This window comes from Corapipo altera, unplaced genomic scaffold (genome assembly GCF_003945725.1).
Source record: "Corapipo altera isolate COAL_440 unplaced genomic scaffold, ASM394572v1 47, whole genome shotgun sequence".
Classification (NCBI taxonomy): Eukaryota; Metazoa; Chordata; class Aves; order Passeriformes; family Pipridae; genus Corapipo; species Corapipo altera.
The window spans coordinates 9,841,421-9,866,760 of record NW_020884897.1 but is presented as its reverse complement, the minus strand read 5'-3'; the positions used below and the strand labels follow the sequence as shown (position 1 = coordinate 9,866,760).

Here is a 25,340-nt window from a genome sequence, read left to right as displayed (position 1 = left end):
AAACAGACAAAAAGAAAAAAAAAATCCAAGTAATTAGGTGTTCATTGCGTGTAAAAAAATATTTACTCTTCCACACCTCTTCCTGTTCCCCTCCTCACGTGTCTATCCAACAATCAGGGTGATCCAGCAAGAACTGGGGTGGTGGAGACTCACCGATTCAGCAATCCTGGCCACTGCAGAGACTGTCAAACCAAAGAGGTCTTCACCCTTCAGATAGCCGGGAAACAGCTGGAGCATTTCAGATTCTTTTCTAACAGAAGCAACGGGCTCCAAGATTTTATCCCACACACCTACACAACCATCAGGAAAGAATTACAGTGATCAAAACAATAAAAGACTATTGCGCTGGTTTTAAATCGACTGCCTGAGGATATGGGAACCTGAACCCAGGACTGAGAATGCTTTTGTCCTTGCCTACACAGCCAGGCCAGGGTCTAAAAAGTGAAGTGGAGAATGATTTGGTGAGTTGCTAATTTTTGGGATTTAACAAATCCCAAACAAACACACCACTGACTCTGCAGCCTTGATTCTCAGGAATGAAGCTTTTAGTGTTCTCAGCATGGAAACTTTCAGACCTCTGACAACAAGAACATGGACAGGTCTTCTTGAGAAATCCTGCAAAAGTAGACTTTTCTGAAACTACACAATCTATTCTATATTCTATTTCCACTGATGGACTGTAGCCAGCACGCATATGTGGACAATTCCCTGGCACTGGTCTGACTGGACAGAGCAAGGTTGAGTTTATCAGCAACGGCAGCACAAAGAAGTCAAGACCTGGACTGTTACAATCCCCACACACATCCATAAGCTGTTTTCCAAGACCTGTCCATGCACTTATGGTCCAATGTATTCTTCACCCTGCCAGAGATGTTTATGCACCCTGAGAACAACGTGGACACTCAAACATCTTCTTAAAACTCCCTAACTTGAGCCCAGCTGATTTGAAGATAACTGAGCAATGGTACTGTGTTTAAACAAAGTCACTTTTCAAGAGAGGAAACCTGTGCTGACATTCCTACGGCTTTAATTAATTTTTCAATACTCAATCTTGTGTCTCCTCTGTGGACTTGGAACAAGTCTTATCTGCAGCCTATACAAATTCTTCAAAGGTGTCCTCAGTCTTCATAGCACGATACTAAAAATGGGCCCTGGAAGCTCACTTAGAAGCATTGGGTTAGAACAGTGCCTGCAACAGTCATTTGAAACAGGTATCGTTCCACAGGTACCAGTACAACAAGCAGCAAACCACAAAAGTCATGATCTTAGTTCACAAAATTTACCTTTAGGTGTTGTGTCACTAAGGACCAGATCGTCGTGGCCCTGCTCCACCACCTTGATGACAAACAAGGGGAGCCCGTCCTTCTCCTCGATGGAGCAGAGATAGCGGCAGCGCCTGTTCGCGTATCTCATGCTCCAGTACAGCCGGCTGGCCTCGTATCCCACGGGGAAGAGGGCTTTGGAGGAGTGGAAGGCCTGCATCTGCTGTGGCAGCAGCTGCCCCACAGCGTGGAAAATCAGGCTCCCCACACGGAAGGTGTGGTCGCGCTCCCCGCGCTGGACGATGCTGGCGATCTGCCGCACCTCGTCGCGCTGCACGTACACCCTCCTGAAGACTGCGAAGTAACTAAGCTCTTGCTCATGAGTTCCCTTTGGTTTGTGCATGGGGCAAAGCATGGTCTTGTCTTTAAAAAACATGCATTGTGCTTTGATGGCACAGGTAAAGTGATAAATGTTGGTGCACCTTAACCTGTGACAACCGCTGGTGGCACCCATTTTGTGACAGAACATGCATTTCATCTGCAAGCCTCTTCGCAGTGCTAGTTCCACGTTTATTAAGGCACCAGCTTGTGTCTCATAGACTTCTGTAGACCAAAGAGCACAGTTCAAGTGGACCCAAAGGTCTAAATCCAGGTTAAGAAGCCTTGCTGGTCCATCAGTTAATCCATCACCTTCCTCGTGACAGAAGCAACATTTCCTGTAGTCTTTAGGCACAGGGTCTGGTTTAAGGGTTGTGCCTAGTTTTTTAAGAAATTCGTCTATTTCTTCTTCACAAGGAGGTTTGAATGATCCTTTAGGAATCACAATTTGAATGCTCCACTTTTTCCATTTCATTCCTTTCCATTTCTTACTGGGAGGCCGGCAGTCCTCCAGACTGCTGTGTATTGCTTTTAACCTGGGTTTTAGTTTCACCGTTACCTTCAGCTCATCCGGTTTTGCCTCTACCTTGGCTGCTTCAAAGGCGGGGGGGAACATGATGGGGGGTGATGATGGTGGAGAAATCTTTTCCTGCAGCTGAGGCAGACAGTGGACGTCCAAAGTGGAGATGTTGTTGCTGTACTGATGGAATGCTTTCGGCGGCCTCTCTTTCATTGGTGACTGCGGCAGAGACGGGACCGATTCCTGGTAATCAACAGAAAACTCTTTAAGAAAAAAAACCCCAAACTTGTCAACCATTAAATGTATCCTGAAAACATGGTCAGGTCAGTATGGGAGAGGCTTCTCAAAATGCCTAAAATCAAGATGCAGTAAAAGAGAGAGAGATGGAAATTATCCTGACCTGTGTTACCACAGCCAGGATAAGGAGCACAAAAGTTCTCCCAGCCCAACTCAAACATGGTGCCCTTTAATACACAAGACGAGGCACAAATAACCCCTTGTCCAGGTTTTGAATGCGAAACCTCTCAATTGCCCTCGGCAAGCTGACTGGCAGATTTAGTTCTTAGGAATTCTTAGAAAGTTTTGTTACAACACAAAATAACCTTAAAATATGGGTCACAGAATTAATTTAAAGCGTAAAAATCTTGTATTTGTTAGAAGGGGAAGATTTTGAATTAATGCCACATATTTTTCCTGGAAACAAGTAAAGAGGAAATTCCTGCAGGGCTCTAGATTAAATACACCTCAAGGACTTAACTACTCAGTCACAGTAAACAAGAATTATACCTGCAGAGATTTGTTAAAAAAAAACAAAGAGAGAAAACAAGAACAACAAAGGAAGTTTAGATTATGAAGTGCTTAATGTGGTTTGTGTGATTAAACTTGAAAGAGTAAATTAAATTCTCAAGAGGCTGAACATGACATTTAATTAACTTAATTATGTACATGCTGATGCACTTGTACAGAAATGTTACTCTGTTTAAATTCAACTGAAAACGAGCTACAAGGGACACTAAAAGGATGTGGATATACACACAGTTATCTTCTTCTCCAGGGTTGTATTTTTTTATTTAATTTCTTCTGAAAAAAGAAGTAGGATAAGAACCTCTATTTCCTCATCACTCTCAGCTAACAGGTTCTTTACTGGTGTTTAGGTAATCAATGCTTTCAAATGGCAGCTCTGCCCAAACAAAGTCACGGAACAGGATTGTGTTTTCCCAGTGTCGTTGAACAAATAAAAGTCTTTCTGCGAACTTGTCGTTCAGTTTTTATTTGCACAGTTGTCAATTTTTTTTTTTTTTTTTTTTTTTTTTTTATTGCATAAGTGAAAACCAAATGCAGGATACGGCCCTTAAAAATGTGTCTGTGGTTGTGTACAATGCTCAGAGAACTTGAATGACTCATTTTTTGAGGCTTCATCTTCAAAGCCTGGGAGGGCAGCCAAACGTGGCTGCTGTTCCACCACGCATCTGTCAGACACGAAGTTCTGCAAATATGAATTTTACTTCACGCTGCTGGTTCAGAATCTGAACGTTTGAATATAGAGCAATTAATTTATAAACCTCTCAAAAGAAGTGCAAACTCCCCCCTCACCCCCTTTCTGTTCTCCAACAAATAGCTGCAATAATTTTGGTTCACTTGGGCCTTCCAGTGTTTGATACTTACTTTGTTCTCTGAGTTTTTTGCTTGCACAGCTGCTGAATAAAGAACAAAGCAGTTGTTGCTACAGAATACAATGTCCTTCATTTTATCAGAGCCTTCTTGGGAATCCTGGGAATCAAACACAGACGATTATCAGAAGCGCACTTTAATACCATTCTTCACATAATAAGTGTAATGAAACAAGTCTTCCAATCTGGTTGGAAACTCTTTATTTGTAGAACATTTGTGAAATAATGAGCGATACTGTGATATAAATACTTGATTATTTGACAGATCTAATGCTACCACCACCTACATCCTTGTTCTTCAGCATTTCCTGCCACTCACAGAAGTTTAACAATCAAAATAAAACATTCTATACCATGCACCCATCTGCTCCATAGGCACTCTAGCAAAGCAAAATCCATTTTCTTTTATCTTTGGATGGCAAAAGAACATCTCATTTCAGGCTAATCAAAGCCAGATCTCACTATTTTATCTACTGATCCATCTGCAAAACCTTACTGGGAATTCAGTGCATTCCTGGCTACATGAGCCCTTTAGTTTTGTATGTAAGTTCTGACTATGCCTTTGTGGTGTACTTATATCCATGTCACTGAAAAAGCAATGGCACTTTTTGAAGAAATGACAGTTCCCAATGTAAATATTGGGACCAAAATCTGATTCCTTCCCAAAAAGAATGCAAGCATTCCTGCTCTTACAGTTCCTCCTGACATGGCAACACGGTGCCATGCCTTATTAATTTGAATTAAGATCCTGAAGTGGTCAGGGAAGGAGGTTTGTAGCAGAACTTTGGAAACTGCCATAGATGGGAACTATTTTATGAAATGTACTGAAATTCAATTTATATAAGTAGCAACTTCAACATTTTTTATCTGTACTACCAATGTGCTTGAACATTCCATCCTGAATTAGGATGCACACATAAGGGGGACTACAAAGGGAGCTGGAAGTGCTCTTGGTGGGCACAAACAGCAGTGGACTTTGTGCCATCCTGTTACACGCAAGGAGCCCCAGCTGAGTGCAGTGACTGAGCTGTGCACTTCAGGTACCAACCTGTTTGAGGAAAGGCAGGTCCTTGAAGGATTTCCGCACCCCACTGCCCAGAACCACGACCTTGCAGTGAGAGCACCATCGAGGCCTCAGTGCTGAGCCTTCTGCCATATTCTGGCTGTGATCCTTATAGCCAGCCAGACCTAGGGAACAGATCACCTGTTAGAGGCTGTATCAGACTAAACCCAATTTATGAGAGGTCACAGTGGTCTTCAGCGGTCTAGAGGAGTAGCATCCTCCTGGACAGAGTACGGAATGCAGGCTTTAAACCTCATCCTGATGGGGAAATTGTATAAAGCAGACCTAAAACTAACTGTGCAAACAACAAGGCAAAAATACTTTCTTGTATAAGAAATAAGTAATTAAACTGACATACGAATACAGGCTGAAACAACTGTGTCAAGCTTTCCAGCATGGGAACAATCTTTCTGATTGATGGATTTAAAACCAGACTGGACAAAAAAACTAATAATGTTGGGAACTGTGGAAGAAATGCCTCACCAATAGTGATGTGGAACAACGTAATGGAAGTCAGAGATAGATCAGAACTAAGTTATGAGTAACACCAGGAGCTGGTCCACATGATCAGGTAAGAACAGAAGAGTACTACTTAGAACAAGAATCAATTATTTAACTCTAGAGCATGAATTTATGAGGCTGAAATACATTAATACGGACTCAGTTACAATTTGGGTACTGAACACCTGGAAGTCAAAGCCCACTCACCATTGCTGTTTGCAGGGAATGGCACATTGGGTTGCTTCAGCCCATAAGACCCCACGATCCTGGCAGGTCCCATGGATCCTGCCTGAGGACCCTGGAGGAGCAAGTGCTGCCTGTACTCCATAGATGGGTTCACTCTGTGACTGTTGGTGGCTGCCATGGAGGATGGGACATCTGGAGCATTACTAACCTCGTAGCTGTTGGGAATTCTGACATGGAGCAGGTTGGAGAATGCTGCTACAACGCTGCTAATGTTCTAAAAATAATAATAAAAACATACCCTTGTTTTGATCAGACAGGCAGTTCAGACAGTAGAAATATAAATTATTGGAATAAATCATTAGAAGATTGCAACAGCTGCTTTTATTATGCTAAAACCCCTTCAGAGTCACTACATATAAAATATATTAACTGCTGTTGTACTTTATATATATGTAATACAATCTTATTTCTTTTACCTCAGCAGCTGTGGGATGTAAAGTAATTGCTACAGATATAAGGCCAGATTTAGGACCATTCTGGGATGGTCCAAGCTGGGAGGCAAAGAAGCCAGAACCAGGTAATGCTCCTGAACCGGGTTCTGATTTTATATAATTCCTTTTTGCTTCTGAACCTGAAATTAAAACAGAAAACAGTAGGTTAATCCTACACACATAAGAACACACAAAAAAAATCCTAGTTGTAGCTTTTCACTGCTGCAGTCTCACCTTTTCCAGTGCTGCTGGGTAGGATGGGAATGATGGGAGATGGTACAGGTTCTGGGTTCTCCTCCTTTACAACCGACAAATCTGGATACCGACTGATTTCCATTCCCACCACACTTTCGGGAGAGGAAGAAGGAACAAAGCTGTCAGGAGTGTCCCTGTCCTCACAGTGATCTTGAACCCTGGAACAAAACCCAAAAAAAAGCTGCTTTGGAAACAGACTAAAACTTTTGGTAAGTCAAAGTTATAAATCATGACAGGGAGCTAAAATGAACTTCCTTCTTCCTACTAGTCATCGCACACAAGTAGGTGGTTTGCCATCACTTCTGGGTATCTCATATTCCATTGCACAGAGTGGTTTCTTGGGAAAGATCCATAAATCAAAACAGAGGCAGTAACAGAGCCAAACCCTCTGTTCCCCATGGCTCTGTGTAAAAAACTAGAATTTAATATTTAAACTTTCTGGTTCAAGTGTATTCACCCGCCCATACTCCCTTGTCCACGCACAGGCTTCAGCGTCTCAAAGACATCCAGATTTTGGTTAGGCAAGCGAAAGGGAGGCAAAAGGGAAGAAGACCTTTGTAGGGAGACTCACATTCCAGCCAGTTCTCACATAGGAAACGGAGTGGAACTGGGGAGTTTCAGGCTGGCACAATCCTGCTGCTGGTACAGCAGTCACCTGCCATGGTGCTACAGTACCACAGTGCTCCAGAAAAAATATCTATTTGTATTGTTTTCTTCCACTTTTAAGTGAGCACAGTAAGGAATTCCCAACAATTTAACAGAATCTAGAGTCTAGCAATGGCATAAATCCCCTATTTTACTATGCTGCTCTCTACACGTGGAATATTAAGAGTTAAAATGATCCCATTCCGTTCTCTGCTCTGTGAGGCTGGGCACAACGGATTTAATTTCTTTACTCCTAGCAAAAGATCACAGAATCTGCTCCAAATACCAGTTTGAAGATGTCGAGGAAAACCTACCTTAACTCCTCCTGATTATTGTGAGGTGGTGTTGGAAGGGAAGCAGGAACATCCACAGTTTTTGGGCCCTGAGCCATTGCTCTTGCTAATAAATCATCTTGTGGTCTGAAAGGCAACTGGAACTGCTTTGGCCCCAGAGCTTTGGTAACTAAAAGCAGAAAGGCAGAGTACAATGAGACATCTGGATAGTGATAGACATCCTGTCTGCTGGGTATGGGTGGGGTCCTGATGGTGACACCACTCTCAGTCACTTGGAGTTCAAAAAATTTTGACCATGATTAATGTCCATCTTTATAAAAACCTGCAGATTTTGAGCAAACAGGGCTTTTGAGTGTGCCTTCTGCCAGTATGAGAGGATGTTTCTTTTACTTAAAAAACCCAAAAAATTAAAAAAAAAAAATCAATAATTTTGTAACAACAAAAGAAAAGTGGTGTGAAGAAGGGACTTTAATCACTGAAGAGTCCTTACAAAGAGACAGTATAACGTTTTATTTAGTAGAAAGCAATTTTAACTGACCAAACTATAAGCATCAGAAAATACATACTGACTGCATACATTTCGGGTAGACTGCTTTGAGTTCACTCAACTGACTGGTTAGTCATATGTACTGGACACAGAAAATCTGATTTCAAGGTTTTCTTCTTCATTTCTTAATGAAGTGCTTCTAGCTCTCAATGTGTTTTTGAAAGGGGACAAGGAAAAGGCACTGACATCTGACACTCTACCAGTGTAAAATGTTGCACGATAATAATGATTACAACCTTAAAAAGTCCGGGCATACTGCTTTTATAAAGGACTATTGTAACTGAAAATCATCCTAGGAGATAACCCAGAGAAGAGGAGACTGAGGGGAGACCTCAGCTTCAAAACAAGGGGCAGCAGAGGGGCAGGTATTGCTTGGTGACCAGTGAAGGGACCAGAGGGAATGGCCTGAAGTTGTCTCAGGGGAGGTTTAGGTTGGATACCAGGAAAAGGTTCTCCACCCAGAGGCTGGATGGGCACTGGAAGAGGCTCCCCAGGGAACTGGTCATGGTACCAAGCCTGACAGAGCTCAAGAAGCATTTGGACAATGCTCTCAGGCACATGGTGGGATTGTTGGGGTGTCCTATGCAGGGTTGGGAGTTGGACTCCATGATCCTTGTGGGTCCCTTCCAACTCAGAATATTCTGTGATGTATTTTGCAGTTTGCTACAAATCGGACTCACTTTCTACAGAATCAACAAGAACAAGCCTTACCATCATGGCCTCCCAACACACCAGCCTTGCCAGCAAGTTCCTCCGTGGTTGCAAAGCCATTGACCAACTTCTGGCAGGCCACAGGCGGCGGGGTGGGAGGGAGAGAGGCTGGGGGGGTCGGAGGATTGCTCAGGTTGTTCTGCTGCATGAGATTAATTAAAGAACCATTAATCAGCCATGGGACACAGGGTGAAAACTTGCCTGGTTCCTACTAGACAATGTAACCCACTTAGAGAGTTTTACACCCAGATGTAGCACTGATAAGCAGAGATGGCTAATTCTCAAGCATGTGACAAAATACATAAAGGTATCTACTATAAAAGACACAAAGCTTTGCTTTTCTTACATTAATGATACCAGAGAAGTAGTTTACATGAGTAAACACTAACAAATACATTACCAAAAGAAGATCTGGTTAAATTATTTACAGAAATGCACCAAGAACAGTCTGGGAACAACAAGTTCCCACAGTTTCAGTAAAGGTCTCACCTTCAGACTGAGAGAACTATTCCACAGCAACTCTCCATCACCATAAACAAGTCAGCTTACCCAATTTTCACTAAAAGAGAAGCTACCTCACATTTAGCACATGATGAGCTGTCACTGAAGCAGTTACCATGGAGAAGCAGATACTGTGCAAGTTCACACTACAGGCTACTTCTCACCAGCTTACTTAACTTGACCATATTTTAAATGAAAATTAAATGAGAACTTCAGTATTTGTTCATACTGCAGTCATGCCTACAAAACTAATACTTATTACTCACTTTTGACCACAGCAACTATTTCTGTTAAGTCACATTCTCAACTTACACACCATATAAGTCTGGAGTAAACACCACTGGTTTTAATAAGTTAATAAGTTTTTATATGAAGGTATTCAAGCAGTAAATTTGATTCTGTCTGTTCACTATCTTGTTGCTCTTCCAATTTTGCCACTCTGATCTCAAAGACTGAATTTTAAATGCTATGGGTTATTAACTCATCAACAAACTCATCATCATCTATTTTGTTCAGAGTTCTCAGGTTCTTAGTTAGGGTTTAGTGGACAAATGAGAAAAACTCTATTTCCCATTTAATTCACATTAAGAAATGCTTTAATGCTTTCAATGACTTTGTGAAGTACTGAGAATTCAGCCTTTTCTGCTCCATAAAACTGTAATTACAATTTTCACTATTTAGCACCCATTTGTTAAAGGAGTATTTGTATTTTTTAATCAGTTTGCAACACAGTTTCCAGAACTGATTTTCACTTTCAGAGAGTCAAACAATGGTTTCACCACTGCACTATCTAGTCTAGGAAGAGAAAACTATTTTTTTTCTAGTTGCATAAAAGGCAGGAACTCTGATGAGCAGTAATAACGTCATGAACTTCTCTTCCCATAGAGAGCACACAGTGGAAATCCAGATTAAAATTGTACCTTGTAAATGAGCTGGGAGTAGTAATCTGAAGCCCCATCAAGAGTTGCACTGCCAAAACTTCCTACAAGTCGATTTCCACCATTTAGCTGGCCACTGCCATAGGGAAGAAAGTGTGCAAAGCTCACTCCAATTATTGGTTCCACCAAAGGCAGAAGAGAAAGTTGCTGTATTAAAAGAAAAAAAAGTTAGAGATTAATTTAATTATAATACAGAAGCACTGCAAACCTCCAAACATCAGTAGAGTAGTTTCTAATTTAAAAAAAAAAAAAAAAGGAATTTATCCACTGTAAAAAACTGTCAAACACAGGCCTCTCTGTTAAGAGAATGTGGTCCCCTGTCCATCAGAGTTGCAGCTCTGGCTCCCTGACAGTTCATCCAGAGGCTGCCAGAGTTGACAGGAACTCCATGGCTTTGAGACTACTTGCCATGGCAGTAATCTTCTAAACAGAAACAAACCCACAACTTTAAACTTCCTAGTTTTGTAGAATTTCCCATTTTCTCCACCCTGTACTCAAAATTCAACTTAACGCTCAACTTCATTTCCATCAGGAGAAATCCACTCTTTCACGTATCCTCTTGATGCCTTACCCAGCACCTGCACACCTACCTGTTTCAGCTGGATGAAGGTATCAGCATTGGGGTAAACAGCTTGCTTTTCTTCTTCCTCTTTTTTCCTTTTCTTGGACCGAGGAGCTGCCTTCTCTCCTGTCCTCTGAGCTCTCTTATTTCTCTGCTTCTTGGTTTCAGGTCCTACATCTGTTCTCTGAAGCTGGCTGTTGCTACACCCAAATGCACCTTGCATCTGGGTTCCTGCAGTTTGCTGGTATAAAAAATGAAAGTGAAGCAGAATTTTTGACATTTTAATATACAGTTCATTTCAATTTACTGCACGAGTCTAAAAGTACAGGCACAATGTAATAAATCTCATTGATAACAGACTGTATTTTACTGGCAATTGTAACTGCTGGACTGTCTCTGCAGACAGAATTACGACTTATCATTAACACCACTGACATCTAAAAACATCATTAAAAACTCATAGACCAGAAATATTCTCTTTTGAATACACCCTAAAATAAAGATACATGTGCATGAAACCTTAGAGATGTTCGTGAGGGCCTAATGAAAGGCAAATTTGGTGATGGAAAAAAAGGTATGTAAGTTAATATAACACAAAAGTATTTTGAGGTTAGAGAAAAAAAAAGTGTTGTGAAACATTTCTGGATTGTACCACTTGCTTAAATACTTCCAGTATGAATCTGCAAAACCTTTCTTCACATTAAAGCACAGTTGGGTAAAAGGAATTAGAATGGGACTCATTAACACAACAGGCAGTGGCAAGACAAAAGAAAGTCCATTTTTGTTTAATACATTATCATTTTAAAGAGCTCTACATGACCCCTACCACAAATATTCTCACTAATACCCCTGTCACATGTTTTACCTGCTGCTCACAATTACCTTTACTTCTATCACTATTTACTGATTTTCAATTCGTTTAAATTTTGTTTCATGGACATATTAGAGTTTAGGCAGTCAAAACCCAAAACTGAGTAGAGACTAAAGATTACACTATAATGACCAACAAATCTAACTGTAAAGTCTATCCTACCCCCATAGAAAACACTTTTCTTTAGGTCCCGTTTTAAGGTCATTATAAATTAATAAATCATATAATGCTTCCTTCCATAGAAGTAAAAGTAAATACAGAAATATTCTGTAACACAGAAATCCAGTGTTGGACCTGGTTCATTCCCAGAACACTCCTAATGTGCAGCTGAAGAGGTGTGAAGCCCTTCCCTGCACAGGTGCACAGGTCAGCCTATACACTACTCAGGTGGAGTCAAAGAAGTAAGCAGCACACACACCGTGCTCTGCACTGTCACATCCTAGTGGGTAAGTAGGAATCATACTGCAAAATCTTGCCTTAGTCTTAATATTAGAAAGTGGTATTTTTCAAGATGATTTTCCATAGAAAGCCTGATTTTTTTTTTTTCATTTTAATGATTTCTGAATATGCTGACCTACCAAGTAATATTAAAATTTGTTATTTTTTTTAAACACAGCTGAATTACTTATGGAGAAAAGGCAGGAAAGGAGGCAAAAATTCCTTAAAGCTGTTTACTTCACCCTTGTGCAGGTAGGCTATCTCCCCACCTTTCCACACATGCTCGTGGTAAGGCACAAACTAGGCTTTGTTACAACCACCGTGTAACAAAACCAGTATCAGGCTCACCATTCCTTCAGCTGGATTCTGCTTCTCTGCTAACTTTTTATCCCCAGAAGCCTCCTCCTCTGCTCGGCTGCTGTTCTCCGGTTTCTGATTTAAAAGAGACGAGGACTTCTTATTTTTTAGCAGGTGCTTCAAGAGTTCATTCCCTGACTCCCCTTTGGCTGCTGGAATGCCGGCTGGCTGTGCCGGACTCTGAGCTGAAGAGGTCGGCTGTGAGGTGACCTTGTCTTCTTCCACCTTAATACTGCTTGGATTTTCTGGTTTAGGCTCAGCTTGGCCTGAGCATTGATCAGTCTCTGCCTTTTCCAGTTTAACTTCTTGGATGCTGGTCGGTGTGTCTGTTTTAGCCTTTTCAGTCTCTGCACTCCCACTCGGCTGTTTCGGGGCCAGGCTGCCGGGGAGCTTCCCCTCCCGCTCCGGGGAGCTCTGGTTCTCTCCCATGTTTGATGTCGAGGGGCCCGTTAACTCCGCTGGCTCTTGCTCATCCTGGTGACGTGGTTCATTGGGGGGTGTTCACTGTGGGGGTGGAGGTAGAATCAGAAATGGTTGGGGTTGATGGTGCAGTGATATCAGAGTGTGGAGTTGACGGGGCTTTTATGGACTCGGCATCGTCGTCCTTTTTCTTTTTCCGCGTCCTTTTCTTTTTGCCTTTCTCTTCTGGGATTATGTCAGAATACAGCTGGATGAGAGACTGGCTTGATCCAGGGAAGTTCGTTGCCTGGGGCACACTAGTGTCCGAACCACATGGGGCACCACTCCCCAGCACTGTAGATGAAGGTACAGCAGAAGGAAACGGAGGTTTGACCTGGTTCTGCGTAAAGGCAGCCCCAGGAAGATTCCCGTGAGTTTGTTTTACATTATGGAAATTGGGGGCTCCACCTGGAACAGCAGATGCATCAGGTCCAAAAGTGGTAGGTCCCACTGGCCTTCTCTCACTGCTTTGCATAAAATTGGTGGCAGGAGGGGAGGTCACAGCACCTTGCTGCAGGATTTGCCCCATCGGTTGCTGCTGATGCTGCGGAGATGGCTGCAGGGGCCGCGGGGTCTGCATGAAATCACAAGGCAGCTCAGAATTGAAGAAAGGTATCTGAGATAAGGATGTTTTGTTATTTAATTCAGACCCCATCATACTGTGCTGCTCCAGCTCCATCCTCTGCTGCAAAGCTCTCTGTCGATCCACCTCCTGCATCAGCTGAATGCGCTGCCGCTCCTGCTGCTCCCGCAAACGCTCCTTTCTCTCCCGCTCTTGGAAACTCTCACTGAAAGGGTTATTGTCCTCAAACTCCACCCTTGGGGGTGGCCCTGACTGTGCAGCTGCATTTGGACCAGGCACAGAAGCTGGTGTACCAGGAGTAATTGGCAATGGTGTCATTGGAGGCTGCATCCTTGCTGGATTCATGGAAATATGACTTGCAGGGGCATTAGCAGGTTGCCATCCGGATAAATTTGGCATTCTGGTTGGGTTGGATTGCCCGGGGATCACCACTGCATGCTGCTGATGCTGGAGCTGCTGTGCCACCATGGGGAAGTTTTGTTGATTCATTGCTGGTGATGTTCCTGCTGGAACCATGGGTGGCTGAGCCTGGACACTGGGCATCATGGAATGTGGGGCCATTCCACACTGCTGCTGCTGCTTGATCCGGTACTCCTCAATCAGCTCCGCGTGCTCCTTCTGCTGCTTTCGGATCTAAAAATTAAAAGTCATTATTCATCTCTGGCATGTACTGGCTGTGCAACATAAACAACCTAACTCACCACTGTAACTCCAGTAGGCAATGAACTTCGGGCAAAAATAGCATTTCTGCACAGTGTTTTTAATGCTAAACAGCAATTATTTCTTTAGAAATACTCTCCACCCCAAGACTTTAGACAAAATAGCAGTGTCTCAGTCCTGCACTGCGCTAGGGAGTACACAAACCTAAGCCAAAAGTGATCCTTGTCCTACAGATCTTATCATCCATGCATGGGATACAAATAGTTGGGAACAGAGAGGAAAAAGGAAACACTGAGATGGATGATGTTCACACATCAGCAAAATTTTTGAAAGATGAGAAAAAGAGAAGTTTGCAGGAAAACAGTGAGGTAGATTCCCATTTATTCACAGGCAGATCCTCAAACTTCTTACAGCAGGTGAAAATGGCAACTGTTCCTTGAAAATTTAAAGTTTCAAGACAAAAATAAACTCAACTTGGACACTAAAAGTTTTGCCTTGTAGTTTAAGGCAAGCAGGAGGAGTCAAAGGAAGGATATGACAGTGTCAACTGGACAAGAAAGAGCCTTTCGGAAATACAGAAGACATCCAACTAAACTGGTCTTTAAAAAAAATAAAAGGACTTGTAGTCCACTGGTTAATAATACATACACTAAGAAAACATATCTCTTGCTTCTGCTCATTAGATTACAACTTCCACAGCTTTCATTTGCTATTTGTAGGGATAGAAAAAGTCTGTAACATAATTACATATGTTTGATAGCCCTGTCCTTTATCTGGGGCAAGGGATAAGCCTGAAAGCTCAGGATAACAGAGATCCCATCAGACACACTTTAAACTGCAGGACAGATGCACCCAAAAGGTTACTTACACAGTAACCTCAGGTCCAAGATGATTTATGAGCTCTGGTTTGGCACTGCCACTGCCACAGAAACAATGCCACTGCATAAAGCCACCAGTTGGATCCATCTGCACTGCACAGATCCAGTGCTCCTTTGTGGTTCTGCAGTGCTAAGCCTGTGCTGGCTCTGTATCATGAGGCATCCAAACCACTACTCCCTCCCAGGGGCTGCAGGGGTGGATCAGCCACATGTCTGGGATCTCAAAGGACCAGCCCTGACCACACCCAGCTGGCCCTGAGCCAACTGCGCGGGTCGACCTGGTGATTTTAGCAGTGCAGGGGAGAACAAGGCACAGTATATTAGCACAGGCACAGAGCCACACCAAGGCAGCCAAACTGCCCTGGCTGCAGGGACAATCTGGCAGTGTCTCCATGGCTCTGTGCCTGGGCTAATAACCCTGTCACACATCAGCTCGTGGAGCACAGTCAGCTCCGGTTGCTCTGTGCCTGTGTCCAGGGCCAGCAATTCACAGGGATCCCAGAGCTCTTTTCTCTCTCCATACATGTACAGACTTTTCAAAAACTAACTTGATTACAGAAAAATTACTTGATCTGAATTGAAAGAGTGGCAAATTGCGTCCAACAGAAGGTCCTTAAAAATATACTTTAACAAAGACTCATTTAATCTCCTACTAGGTGTGCAACAAAGCGCTGTTTAGGATGTGGGTGACTGGTCTAAATCTGTGGCTGAAGGGTAGTGGGGGGCATTTGCCAGCAGCAGATGAAACTTAAGTTTAAAAATTACAAATAAGAGAACTATAATTATGGGGCAGTAAATGAATCTGCCACCATTGTCATGATTAGCAGCTGTTACTTCAGTCTAACTCCACTGTAAGACTAGAATCACGTACAGATGATAAAGATTGGTCAAAGTTTCTTTTTTTTTGCACTATTCTACTTGTGATTCATTGTGTAAGGGAAAAAAAAAAGAAAAAGAAAGAAATTATATAGATATAATTTACCCACTCCTTCTCTCTTCCACACAGTGAAAAGACAAGCCAGTTAATATCCCATCCAGCTCATAGTTTGTCTTGAAAGCAACACAGGAGCAAGAACTCGAGGGTCAGATATCACTTCATTCCAAGTTGCCTGCTGCCAATTTTTTCCTTCATATTAATAAAGGATAATTCTAAAGCATTTCCATTTTCAGCAGGACTAGCTGATCTTGACTATCATGCCAGATAATTTATAAACAACATCTTGAGGAAGGCAGCATTCAATACTGGTGGTCAAAGCACAGATTTATTGAATTTATCACAGGTTTAATTTGAATTTTGTTAACTGTAATCACAGTCACAGGATGTGAAATTCCAACTGAATATAAGGAAAGAAAAACATAACCCAGTGAAAGTGGTTACATATAGGAACAGAGGCCCTAGAGAGGCTGGGAAATCTCAACCCTTGGAGACTTACAGAACTTGACTGGCAAGGTGCTGAGCAACCTGATTTAACTGTGAAGCTAGTTCTGCTTTGATCATGACTAGATGCTCTCCAGATATCCCTTTGACCTGTACTATTGTGTGATCCAATAACAGATAACACACACTTATGATCAGCACCTAGGAATGAGACAGATCATAAAGCCAGACTAACACTAAAGATATAATGAAAAGAGATTTTAAAACAGTAACATTGAACTGGTATATAACCAAGACGTTCTGATTATGAAAGGACATCTGAAAAAGACTGAGTTATGAGGTTCATTCAAGCCTGAAACAAAGCCCTGTGTGCTAAGACTTTTCTCTGAATATTTCATTTTTGCTTTTCACGGTGCCAGGAACTCTGTTGCAAGTCATTTTGCCAAGGAATTTCCTCTCTTCCCAAAGTACTAAACCAGTTTTTTATCACAATGTCCCTCTGCAACTCCAGTGTCACCTACAATCTGGAGTAATGCTGTTACACACAAAAAACACGACAGGTTTTGGCTCCCTTTAACTAAATTCCACTGTATCTTTCAGAAGGTTTAAAGGAAAAAGTCACAGTAGCATGACTTGGTACCAAGGTTTTGGATTCCAGGTGATTACCTGATCTAGCTGTTTTTGGACCATACTTTGCTGCTCAGTAACATGTTTAAGCTGTTCTGCATCCTCTTCTGGGAATTCCCGTCCGGCTTTCTTGGCTGTACGCTGCTTTGCTGAGAGAGCCTTTTTGGATTTTCTGTGTGCTCCAATTTGCTCCTCAAGGTACTTCTGTTGCATTTGAAGAAGTTTCTGTGTATCTTGCAGCCATTCCTCATATTGCTTTCTTTGTGAATCATCTAGAAAGAAGGAAAATAAAATATGGTATGATCCCATCCTGGGGGTAAGCTCTCATTTTTAGAGCTCAAGTTTAACAGTTAGGTAGCCCCCTTTTTTAAAGAAACTATTTGTTAAATTCAGCCAAATTTGACAGAGAATTTGGTATCTCAAGAGATATTAAGTTCTTGGAGTGATTCGAGTAAAGGAGACAGAGATCCAAACTACTGCATTTATTGAGAGAAAGCAGTTTTAACACAGTCCCTTCATTTCAGGACACACCAGCCCTCTGTTGAGCCAGCAAATGTGCACTCTCCAGCAAGCAAATGTAGCTTTGAGAGCAGTTACAGAATCTGGTGGTACCCTGCTCTGCCACAGAAGAGGGGACATGGAAGATGTCTGGGAGTAGTCAAGCAGAGAGAGAGAGATTAGGGAGCAAGGACACAAACTTACAGGAAACATGGCCTCATTATTTTTGGTGTTTGCGGAAGACTTTTGTACATACAAAATCTATTTTTATAACTACTTCTAAGAAAAAGATTAAAATTATAAACATCCATCAAATATTCATGAAATGAAAAAAAGACCCAGTCTTTGTAAAAATCACTTTGTCAGTGTCAGTCCTGGGCACAGGGCCTTCAGCATCAGTGCCACATCCTGTCCCCCAGAACAAATGCCTCTCATTTAGGCTGTAACTGAGACACTGCTCTTCCCACAAATGAGAAATGCTCATCTGCCACGAGTCCATTGCTCTCAGATGTTTTTCTCGAGGCAAAACCATCACATCTGATAACGCCTGATCTGCACTAAGCACAGAAAGCAAGAGAGACAGTTTGGTGATCGTATCATTTGTCTCCTGATCACACTGTGGCAGTGAGCTGGGACACCAGGAATAGGGCATGGATCTTCCTTGTAAACACAGTTTGTTTAACACAGACACCCACACAGCAGTGAGAGTTCAATATGACCATGTCCTTGTGCTCCCGTTCTTCCAAGAATAAATTCTGCTAAACTAATCACATATCCTGAAGGGACAATTGAGTGGAAACGAGGAGAGTAACGTGAGCAACATGGAAGTGCAAATGAAAGTACTAAAATACTAATGAGTTCCAGCTAAGAATAACTACTACTGAAATGAGCAACTGATTTTCTCAAGTGCATAGAACCCACCACCACCCAACCAGAGCGAGGCCACGCTGAGTGCCATGTGAAATCTCACTCGAAATTAATACAGATAATATTGCAAAAGCTCCTTATTGCACATTCAGTGCTGCTACTCCAGTTTCTGGAAAAGGTAAAGGTGTTTACTTCTGTTTCTTATTCAAAAATACCAAGTGAACTATTTGTAGTGATAGAAACACTTTTTTTCACATGGTCTCCTCCTCCCAACATAGGCTCAGTTTCAATTTCTGCTAGGAAATATTCCTTATCATAGAGATCAGGATTTACAATTGATCTAGGGCAGCCAGACACACAGAATGCAAAATGCTAGTGCTGTATATTTCTGCTTTCAGCAACTGTGCTTCCCAACCAGGCTTGCTTAACTAATGCCTGGAAAGCTTTTTCTGGTATTTGTTCAAATGACAATGATACTGCACAAAACTTTTTGCTTCTGAAATTAAAAAAAAACCAACAACTCAATATAGACAGTTGTTCTCACTGAGCTCAGAATATTGCAACACAACCCAAGACCAGGTTTCTGACACAGCAGTCTGCCAGTTAATAGATTACAGTTCTCACACAGATCCAAATAATGTTAATTTTCTGGTTCCCTCCTTTCTTATGGTGTTTCTTCTATTAACAGAAGAAATTATTCTATTATTTTTGCCTTCACTGGTCTGAGCTCCTGGCACTGACTGACCCATAAAAGGAAACCTACTGATATACAAATTATAACCTTGCAAATATTAACAGCATTCACTACACACCCCTTAGATGGCATTGTAATGATGAAATGACTCATTTTAAAAGGATGATTTTCTGAGAGATGAGATCCATTTACGGACATTTTATATTAAAGAAAACAGAGCCATAAAATGAAACAACACCATGCAATAAATTTTTAAATCTTTACTTACTGACAAAGCCAGGACCAAAATTGGGAGGATTAGGCCTAGAAATCTGAGGTGTCAAACTTCCATCCTAGAAATTTCAGTAAAACATACAGACAGGGATATTAAATCATGATTAAATTAAAATAACCAAAATGTAGTTATAACTGTTAAACACTTTTGTTTCAAGCCCAAGTTTTATTACCTGTGCAATTGCCTGCTGCATATGATTTTGGCCTTCACTGGTCTGAGCTCCTGGTACTGACTGACCCATAAAAGGAAACCTATGGATATATAAAGTGAAATGATAACCTTGAAAAATTGTATTTTAGGGGAGAGAAAACCTTTTGTACTACACTGAACTTACACAGAGCACACAAATATTTTATAGACATTTGTTTGAACTTCTGCACCAAACTTTTTCAACATCTGGAGAATATTAATTCTCTCTTGGTTGAAACTATAGCATTTTAGATTTTTCAGAGAGAAGTAGCAAACATGATCTACTGTGCTAAAACAGTGAAAACACACACGCACACAAAATCTGTATTTGCATTCTTATATTTTATGATTTAAAAAGAAAAGGTTTAATGCATTTAGGTATCATCATCACCAGCCCAGTCAAGTGGAGTTGGGCAAATAATAACATGTATTATCATATAACATGTATTATGATATTTGATAACATGTATTATGATAGATGATAATACATGTATTATCATATAACACTGAAGTATGTGTTAGGAAGATGAAAATACACAGTTTTAAGGGCCACATAATAAAAGGTGCAGATCCTTCCTGGTCCACAGACTCTCCCACCCTAGAGTAAGGGCAGTCCTGGTGGAGCCTGCACAGTTCACAGCTCCTCTTGTCCTCAGAACGGATTTAAAAAGAGGGTCAAAATTCCACTATTTGGAAACCTTAATTATACCCAGTATTAAATGATATGCTGCAACACAAAATTTCACTGTTACATGGTCATCCACAGTCTTCTAACACCATGTATGGGAGATGTGTCATTACCTAATTAGTAAGTGGGAAAACAAGAAAAGCATCAACAATGAATCTGTGTTGAGCAATGACATCACAACTGGAACACAGGTCTGATGCATTTTAATACCTTTAAGTTTCTACTGCCACACTGGTTTTATTCTTAGGAGATAGCCCTGTGTTAGCATGGACTTTGAACTCCAAGGCCTAAAGATCTTTTCTCTACTTTTAATTTTTTCGTTTTCTGCACACAGTTTCCCCAAGCTCTGTTATTTCCTTTTACATTTTGTAGCCCTAAAGAATGGTATCAAGTGTTGCCTACCTGTTCATGACCATTGGTGGCATCCCCATGTTACTCTGTGCCATGACCTTGTTGATCCCCTTAAGGGCCACCATTTTTGCTTTCATTATGGGATCAGTAATTGCATCAAAGTCTGTAAGAGAAAAACAGTAGAACTGAATAACACAGCTGAGCATTCCAAGTTATTAACTGGAACTGACTTGTTTACATCTAGTTCATTTGTAAATCTTCTTTAAAACCACCTAATTGCATTACTAATTCACATTAATTGTCATCTCCACTTCAAAATTCATGGTTAATAAGTATAATAACATATAAACAAAAGCAGGTCAGTCTGAGAAGGGCTCTAGACCAAACTTGGCCTATGACCCAACAGATTAATAAATTCTATTTACAGGTTTAAGACTCAGGAAGAAGAATTGTTTCTGTGAGCTTGGTTGGCAACTGATACACCATCACTAATGAACTAAAAGAACAGCCTTGCTGGCCAGTGTGTTCACAAATAACACAATTCTCAAAATTTAGTATTTCATTAATAACAATTAATTAATAGTGATGGTCTCAATCTTAATGTTTAAACTGCTAAATTGTATTAAACAAGCAATCACAATTTATCTTAAATGCTTTTAGTACATGCAGAATTATTAGAGATGTTTCTGAGCCTTGCCTAGACTGACAGTTAGTAATACAGCTTTCAATGATCCCTTTCCTTGAGACAACACTAAAGACTGCAAAAAAATGTAATGAAGCAACCATAAACATAAAAATGATTGAGCAAGTATCAAAGGGTCAGCTATTGCACTTGATCATTAAATGTTGTTTACAAAGGGTGCATTTACTCCATATCACACTGAGAACCTAAAGTATAAAGAGAATATGTGACACAACTGATGTCACAAACATTATCAGAAGTGTAGAGCTACCCTGATCCTGGTAATGACAACAGGAGCCTTGCCCCAGAGTTCAGAATTCCACCTACACACTCCACATTTCCACACTCCCTGTAGGCAGGTTAATTTTTGCTATGCCACCTTCAAGTTCCACAGAACTACCTCCTTCTTTCAGTGCGAGGGATTATTTAACTATTTGTTGTTGCATTTTTATAAAAAAACTAACCAGAACACAGACAAACACATCACCCACATACCAATATTGGGGAAAAATGGCTCTGAACGCTGGCGAATCATGGCTTGCATCTGTCGCTGCTGCTGCTGCTCCTGTCTTTCCTGATCCAAGAGGTCCTGCAGAAGAAGTGGCTGTTCCTCCAGCAGGAGTGGTCTCTCTCGGTTCTGTTGCTGAGCTAATGGTTGAGGGAGCATCATCTGTTGGGGACCAGAGATGCCACTGGGACCAGGACGGTTTGGTACAGCCACAGTTTGATTAGATGTCTGTCCCGTCCCAAAGTTATGATTAGATGACTGACCCTGAATAAATCCTGGATTTGGTGACCCTTGAGAAAAATTATGGTTCATTCGTGGAACCATGGACAAATTTGAATTTAAGGTGTTTTCCAAGATCTGTCCACCAGGTGTCATGAGTGTTTGTGGAATACCTGATCCATGGTTCATTTGTGTGGGTGGCAGGGATTGAGATGGAGATCCCAGAGTTCTCGCTTCAGCATTGTCTGAGCTTTCATTAGACAGCAAACTTGAGAGGACTGGGGTGGACCCAGAAATACTGCAGGAACTTACTGCTCCTTGAACAGGTAGTGAAGCGGATCCCTGAGCATCTGGACTAGGCACAGTTGTTTCTTGACTAGGAACAGCAGTAGTTTTGTCAGGGAATTCTGGGTTAGCAGGCTGTGCAGGAGCCTTTTCTCCATCCTTTAACTCCACTTCAGTAGCCTGTTGAGTACTTGTGGATTCAGCATTTCCATCACTTTTTTCATTTTCATTCTTCTTTTCCTCCTGGGTGTTTGGAGAAAGTACTTCTGTTTTGATTTCATTTTCTGTAGCAGATTTCTTTGGTGGAGACTGATTCTCAGGAGGCGCAGCAGTTGTATCACCTTGTTCTTTCTGTTTGGGTTCTTCTGCCTTGCCCTGGATATCTAGTTTGTCATCAATGGGGACACTAAGATCTAGTTCTTCGTTAAACATTCCTTTCTTATCCCCCACATCAAGGTCTGGGTCTGTGTATGCAATTAAATCAAATTCTCCTGATCTTAGAAGATCATCAAGGTGAGGATCATTGGTTTCCAAATTATCTAGAGTGTCCAGTTCATCTCCTTTCCCATCCTCGGTGTCTAGATTCAGATTTTCTAGATCCTCATCATCTAAATCCTTGACTTCAACCCCATCAAGGTCTTTCACATCCAAATCTTTTACAGCAGGATCATCAGGATCAAGCTTTTCCTCTAGACCATCACTTGGCTGGCTGGGAATCTGTAAGTTTGCAGATTCATCACTTGGTGCAGATGTGGACAAAGATGGTCCTGGGAACGCATCAGCAACTGGTTGATGACCTAGAGAACGCATTACAAGTGCAGGTGGGTTGTCAGGATTGATCTGATCCTGCTGGGATTGCGACATGTGCTCCAAACTTGTAGATATCTGCAACTGGTTGGGTATTCCTTGAGAATTATGTCTCAGTGGTTCTGCCTGTCTTGGGCCTGGAAAATCCTGCCTGGGCATGAACCCCGTGTGTCTCTGATGCTGAGCTGCTGCTTCCATAACATTTGCAGCAGAAGGATTAAAGGGCAGCCTTGGCCTCCCGTCGGGAGCTCTGTGACGTAACTCGATAAATGCCTGACCCAATATATTGTGCTGCTGAACTGGCATTCCCTGCGGAGGAAAATGTTGGGAGATCCCAGATGTGTTATTTATTTGTGGATTGTTCACTGGCCAAGGCATATCAATAGACAGGGATCTTCTCAGCTGTGGGGGAACTCCAGGGCGCTGCATCGGCTGCTGGGGACCGAGGAAACGTTCTTGACCTGAGGGTGGACCATGGCCACCTCCTGGAAAACCATATCTAAAATAAAGCATGAAAGACTAAGTAACCTTTTTTTTCCTAAGGCTGCCTAGTCTGGCATATCTGACTAAATAGCTATTCACTAAAATGCTTTAAGTGATGCATTCATTAAGATATTTAAATAAATATTTTGACTGATTATGCTTACATTTAAATGAGCTTTATGACTACAATAAAATAATTGCTCTAATTATGTTTAATAAACAACCTGTTTTCAATTTCAGTAATAATAATAATGGATAGAAAACTATGACAGTCAGAACTATCCTAGTAAATAATATATATGTTAATTCAACCCAGTGTAAAAAATAATAGTGCATGGATTTAGAAATTACTGAAATAAATACAAATACTTAAAAGCATAATTCTTGAGATGACAACGTATTGATACTGGTATTCGTTTTACATCACAGCATTCACTGTAAAAATGGCACAGACAGAAGCTGACATTTGATTACTTATTCATTAGAAATGAAAACAAGAATATTATACTTATTAATTATTAAAACATCAAAAATAAAGTCCAACCTTTCACTTTTTTTTGTTTGTTTGTTTTAAAGAAATGCAGTTTCTTCATTTTTATTTCTGATTAATTCCCAATAAAAGAGTGTAAAACACAGTTAGTGTATAACACAGAAAAACGCACTGCACATACGGACTTCAAGAAGGTTACCAGCTACTGCAGACAACACAGACGATTTTTCATCCAAAAAAAACCCTTTATCTAATGACCCTTGTAATATCCTGGGTTTAAGAGATCCAAGAGCTTACCTAAGGCCATGAGGTCTCATCCCCATGGCATTCATATCGCCTGGAAACTGGGGTCTACTGAACTGCCCATCAGCAGGAAACGGCCCACGCTGGTCTTTTGGGTATACGGCAAACCTTGGCCCACCTGGAGGGACTACAGAGGACCTAATATTCCCAGGATATGGAGGAGGAGGGCGGTTAAAGATTTGATTTAAGTTGTCTTGCTGCCAGTGCTGAAGAGGAGTCGCATGGGTAGGAGCTGCTGCATCCTGCAAGGCCTTTTCCTGACGAACCGCGTTCTTCTTCTGTTGCTGTTGCTGTAGAATAATTTCACGTAATTTCTGGCGCTGTTTAAAAAAAAAAAAAAAATCATTACGCTTGACACTGCAACTGACATGTTTTGAAGCGTTACACTCTGCTAGGTTAAGGTTTTCGGAGGAAAGAAATTCTTCAGTCACTACAGAAAAATATAAAGAACTACCGTAATCACCTCAGAAATGAGATGGGGGGTCAAACGGTGCAAGGTGCTGGTGGTGCAACTTGACATTCAGACCTCTTGTCAAAATGTATGGTGTGAATCCATTCTATCAATTAAAATTAAAGGAATTTTTCTTTTTTCTATTCCAACAATGCAGGTCCTGTTGCTACATGAAAAGTGCAAGGGTGACTAGAGGTCCACTGAAGAAAATTCAGCAAGAGGTTTGCACCACAGTTGCAGAATTTGCTCTGACTCTGATGATAAATACTACCAATTTTCCACCAAATTCACTTCCCATCACTCCTTCCAAACAAAAGAGTGAGCAGGTTTCCATGAGCTGAATGTAATTTTATTCTCAGCAAGAGCTGTTGGCCAAACATTCACTGACAGAAACTTGGGAGTGAAAGTGTCTCAAGAAGAGTAGTGATCAAGAGTAGGATTCACCTCAACGTGTTGGTCAACTGCAAAGTCAGATGCCTGGTCTGAGATCTTTGCCTGTACCTGCTTTTCCAGCCAGTGAAGAAGTCACTGACAATCAGTTCCACATCTCATCTATTACAGAACAGAACTAATTGTCCTTTCAAGGTGTTTTTTTCCCTTAGACTCTAGCTAAAAGAGCTATTACAGACCAACCATCTACACCTTCAGTGGCTTCAAATATGGCCTTTGCTTTCTTTTTGGATCTTAAAAATTACTGATGTTTCTATATTCTATATGTTCTGGTTCTGTCCAGGTGGACCAAATGAACATACTAAGTAAATTAAGATGATTCTTATC

At 41.3% G+C, this 25,340-nt stretch overlaps 1 protein-coding gene across 1 annotated transcript in view; it reads right to left on the bottom strand.

The window, feature by feature from the left end:
- KMT2C (lysine methyltransferase 2C) overlaps positions 1-25,340 on the bottom strand; it is a 194,642-nt gene that overhangs the window by 5,142 nt on the left and 164,160 nt on the right. Inside the window, 19 exon segments of the mRNA XM_027648467.1 lie at positions 154-290; positions 1,284-2,403; positions 3,826-3,930; positions 4,879-5,018; positions 5,602-5,854; positions 6,057-6,211; positions 6,306-6,484; positions 7,286-7,433; positions 8,523-8,664; positions 9,944-10,108; positions 10,552-10,764; positions 12,181-12,684; positions 12,686-13,864; positions 16,814-17,046; positions 19,102-19,165; positions 19,280-19,358; positions 20,387-20,498; positions 21,513-23,335; positions 24,107-24,432. Of these exon segments, the coding sequence (XP_027504268.1) occupies positions 154-290; positions 1,284-2,403; positions 3,826-3,930; positions 4,879-5,018; positions 5,602-5,854; positions 6,057-6,211; positions 6,306-6,484; positions 7,286-7,433; positions 8,523-8,664; positions 9,944-10,108; positions 10,552-10,764; positions 12,181-12,684; positions 12,686-13,864; positions 16,814-17,046; positions 19,102-19,165; positions 19,280-19,358; positions 20,387-20,498; positions 21,513-23,335; positions 24,107-24,432 (7,077 nt within the window).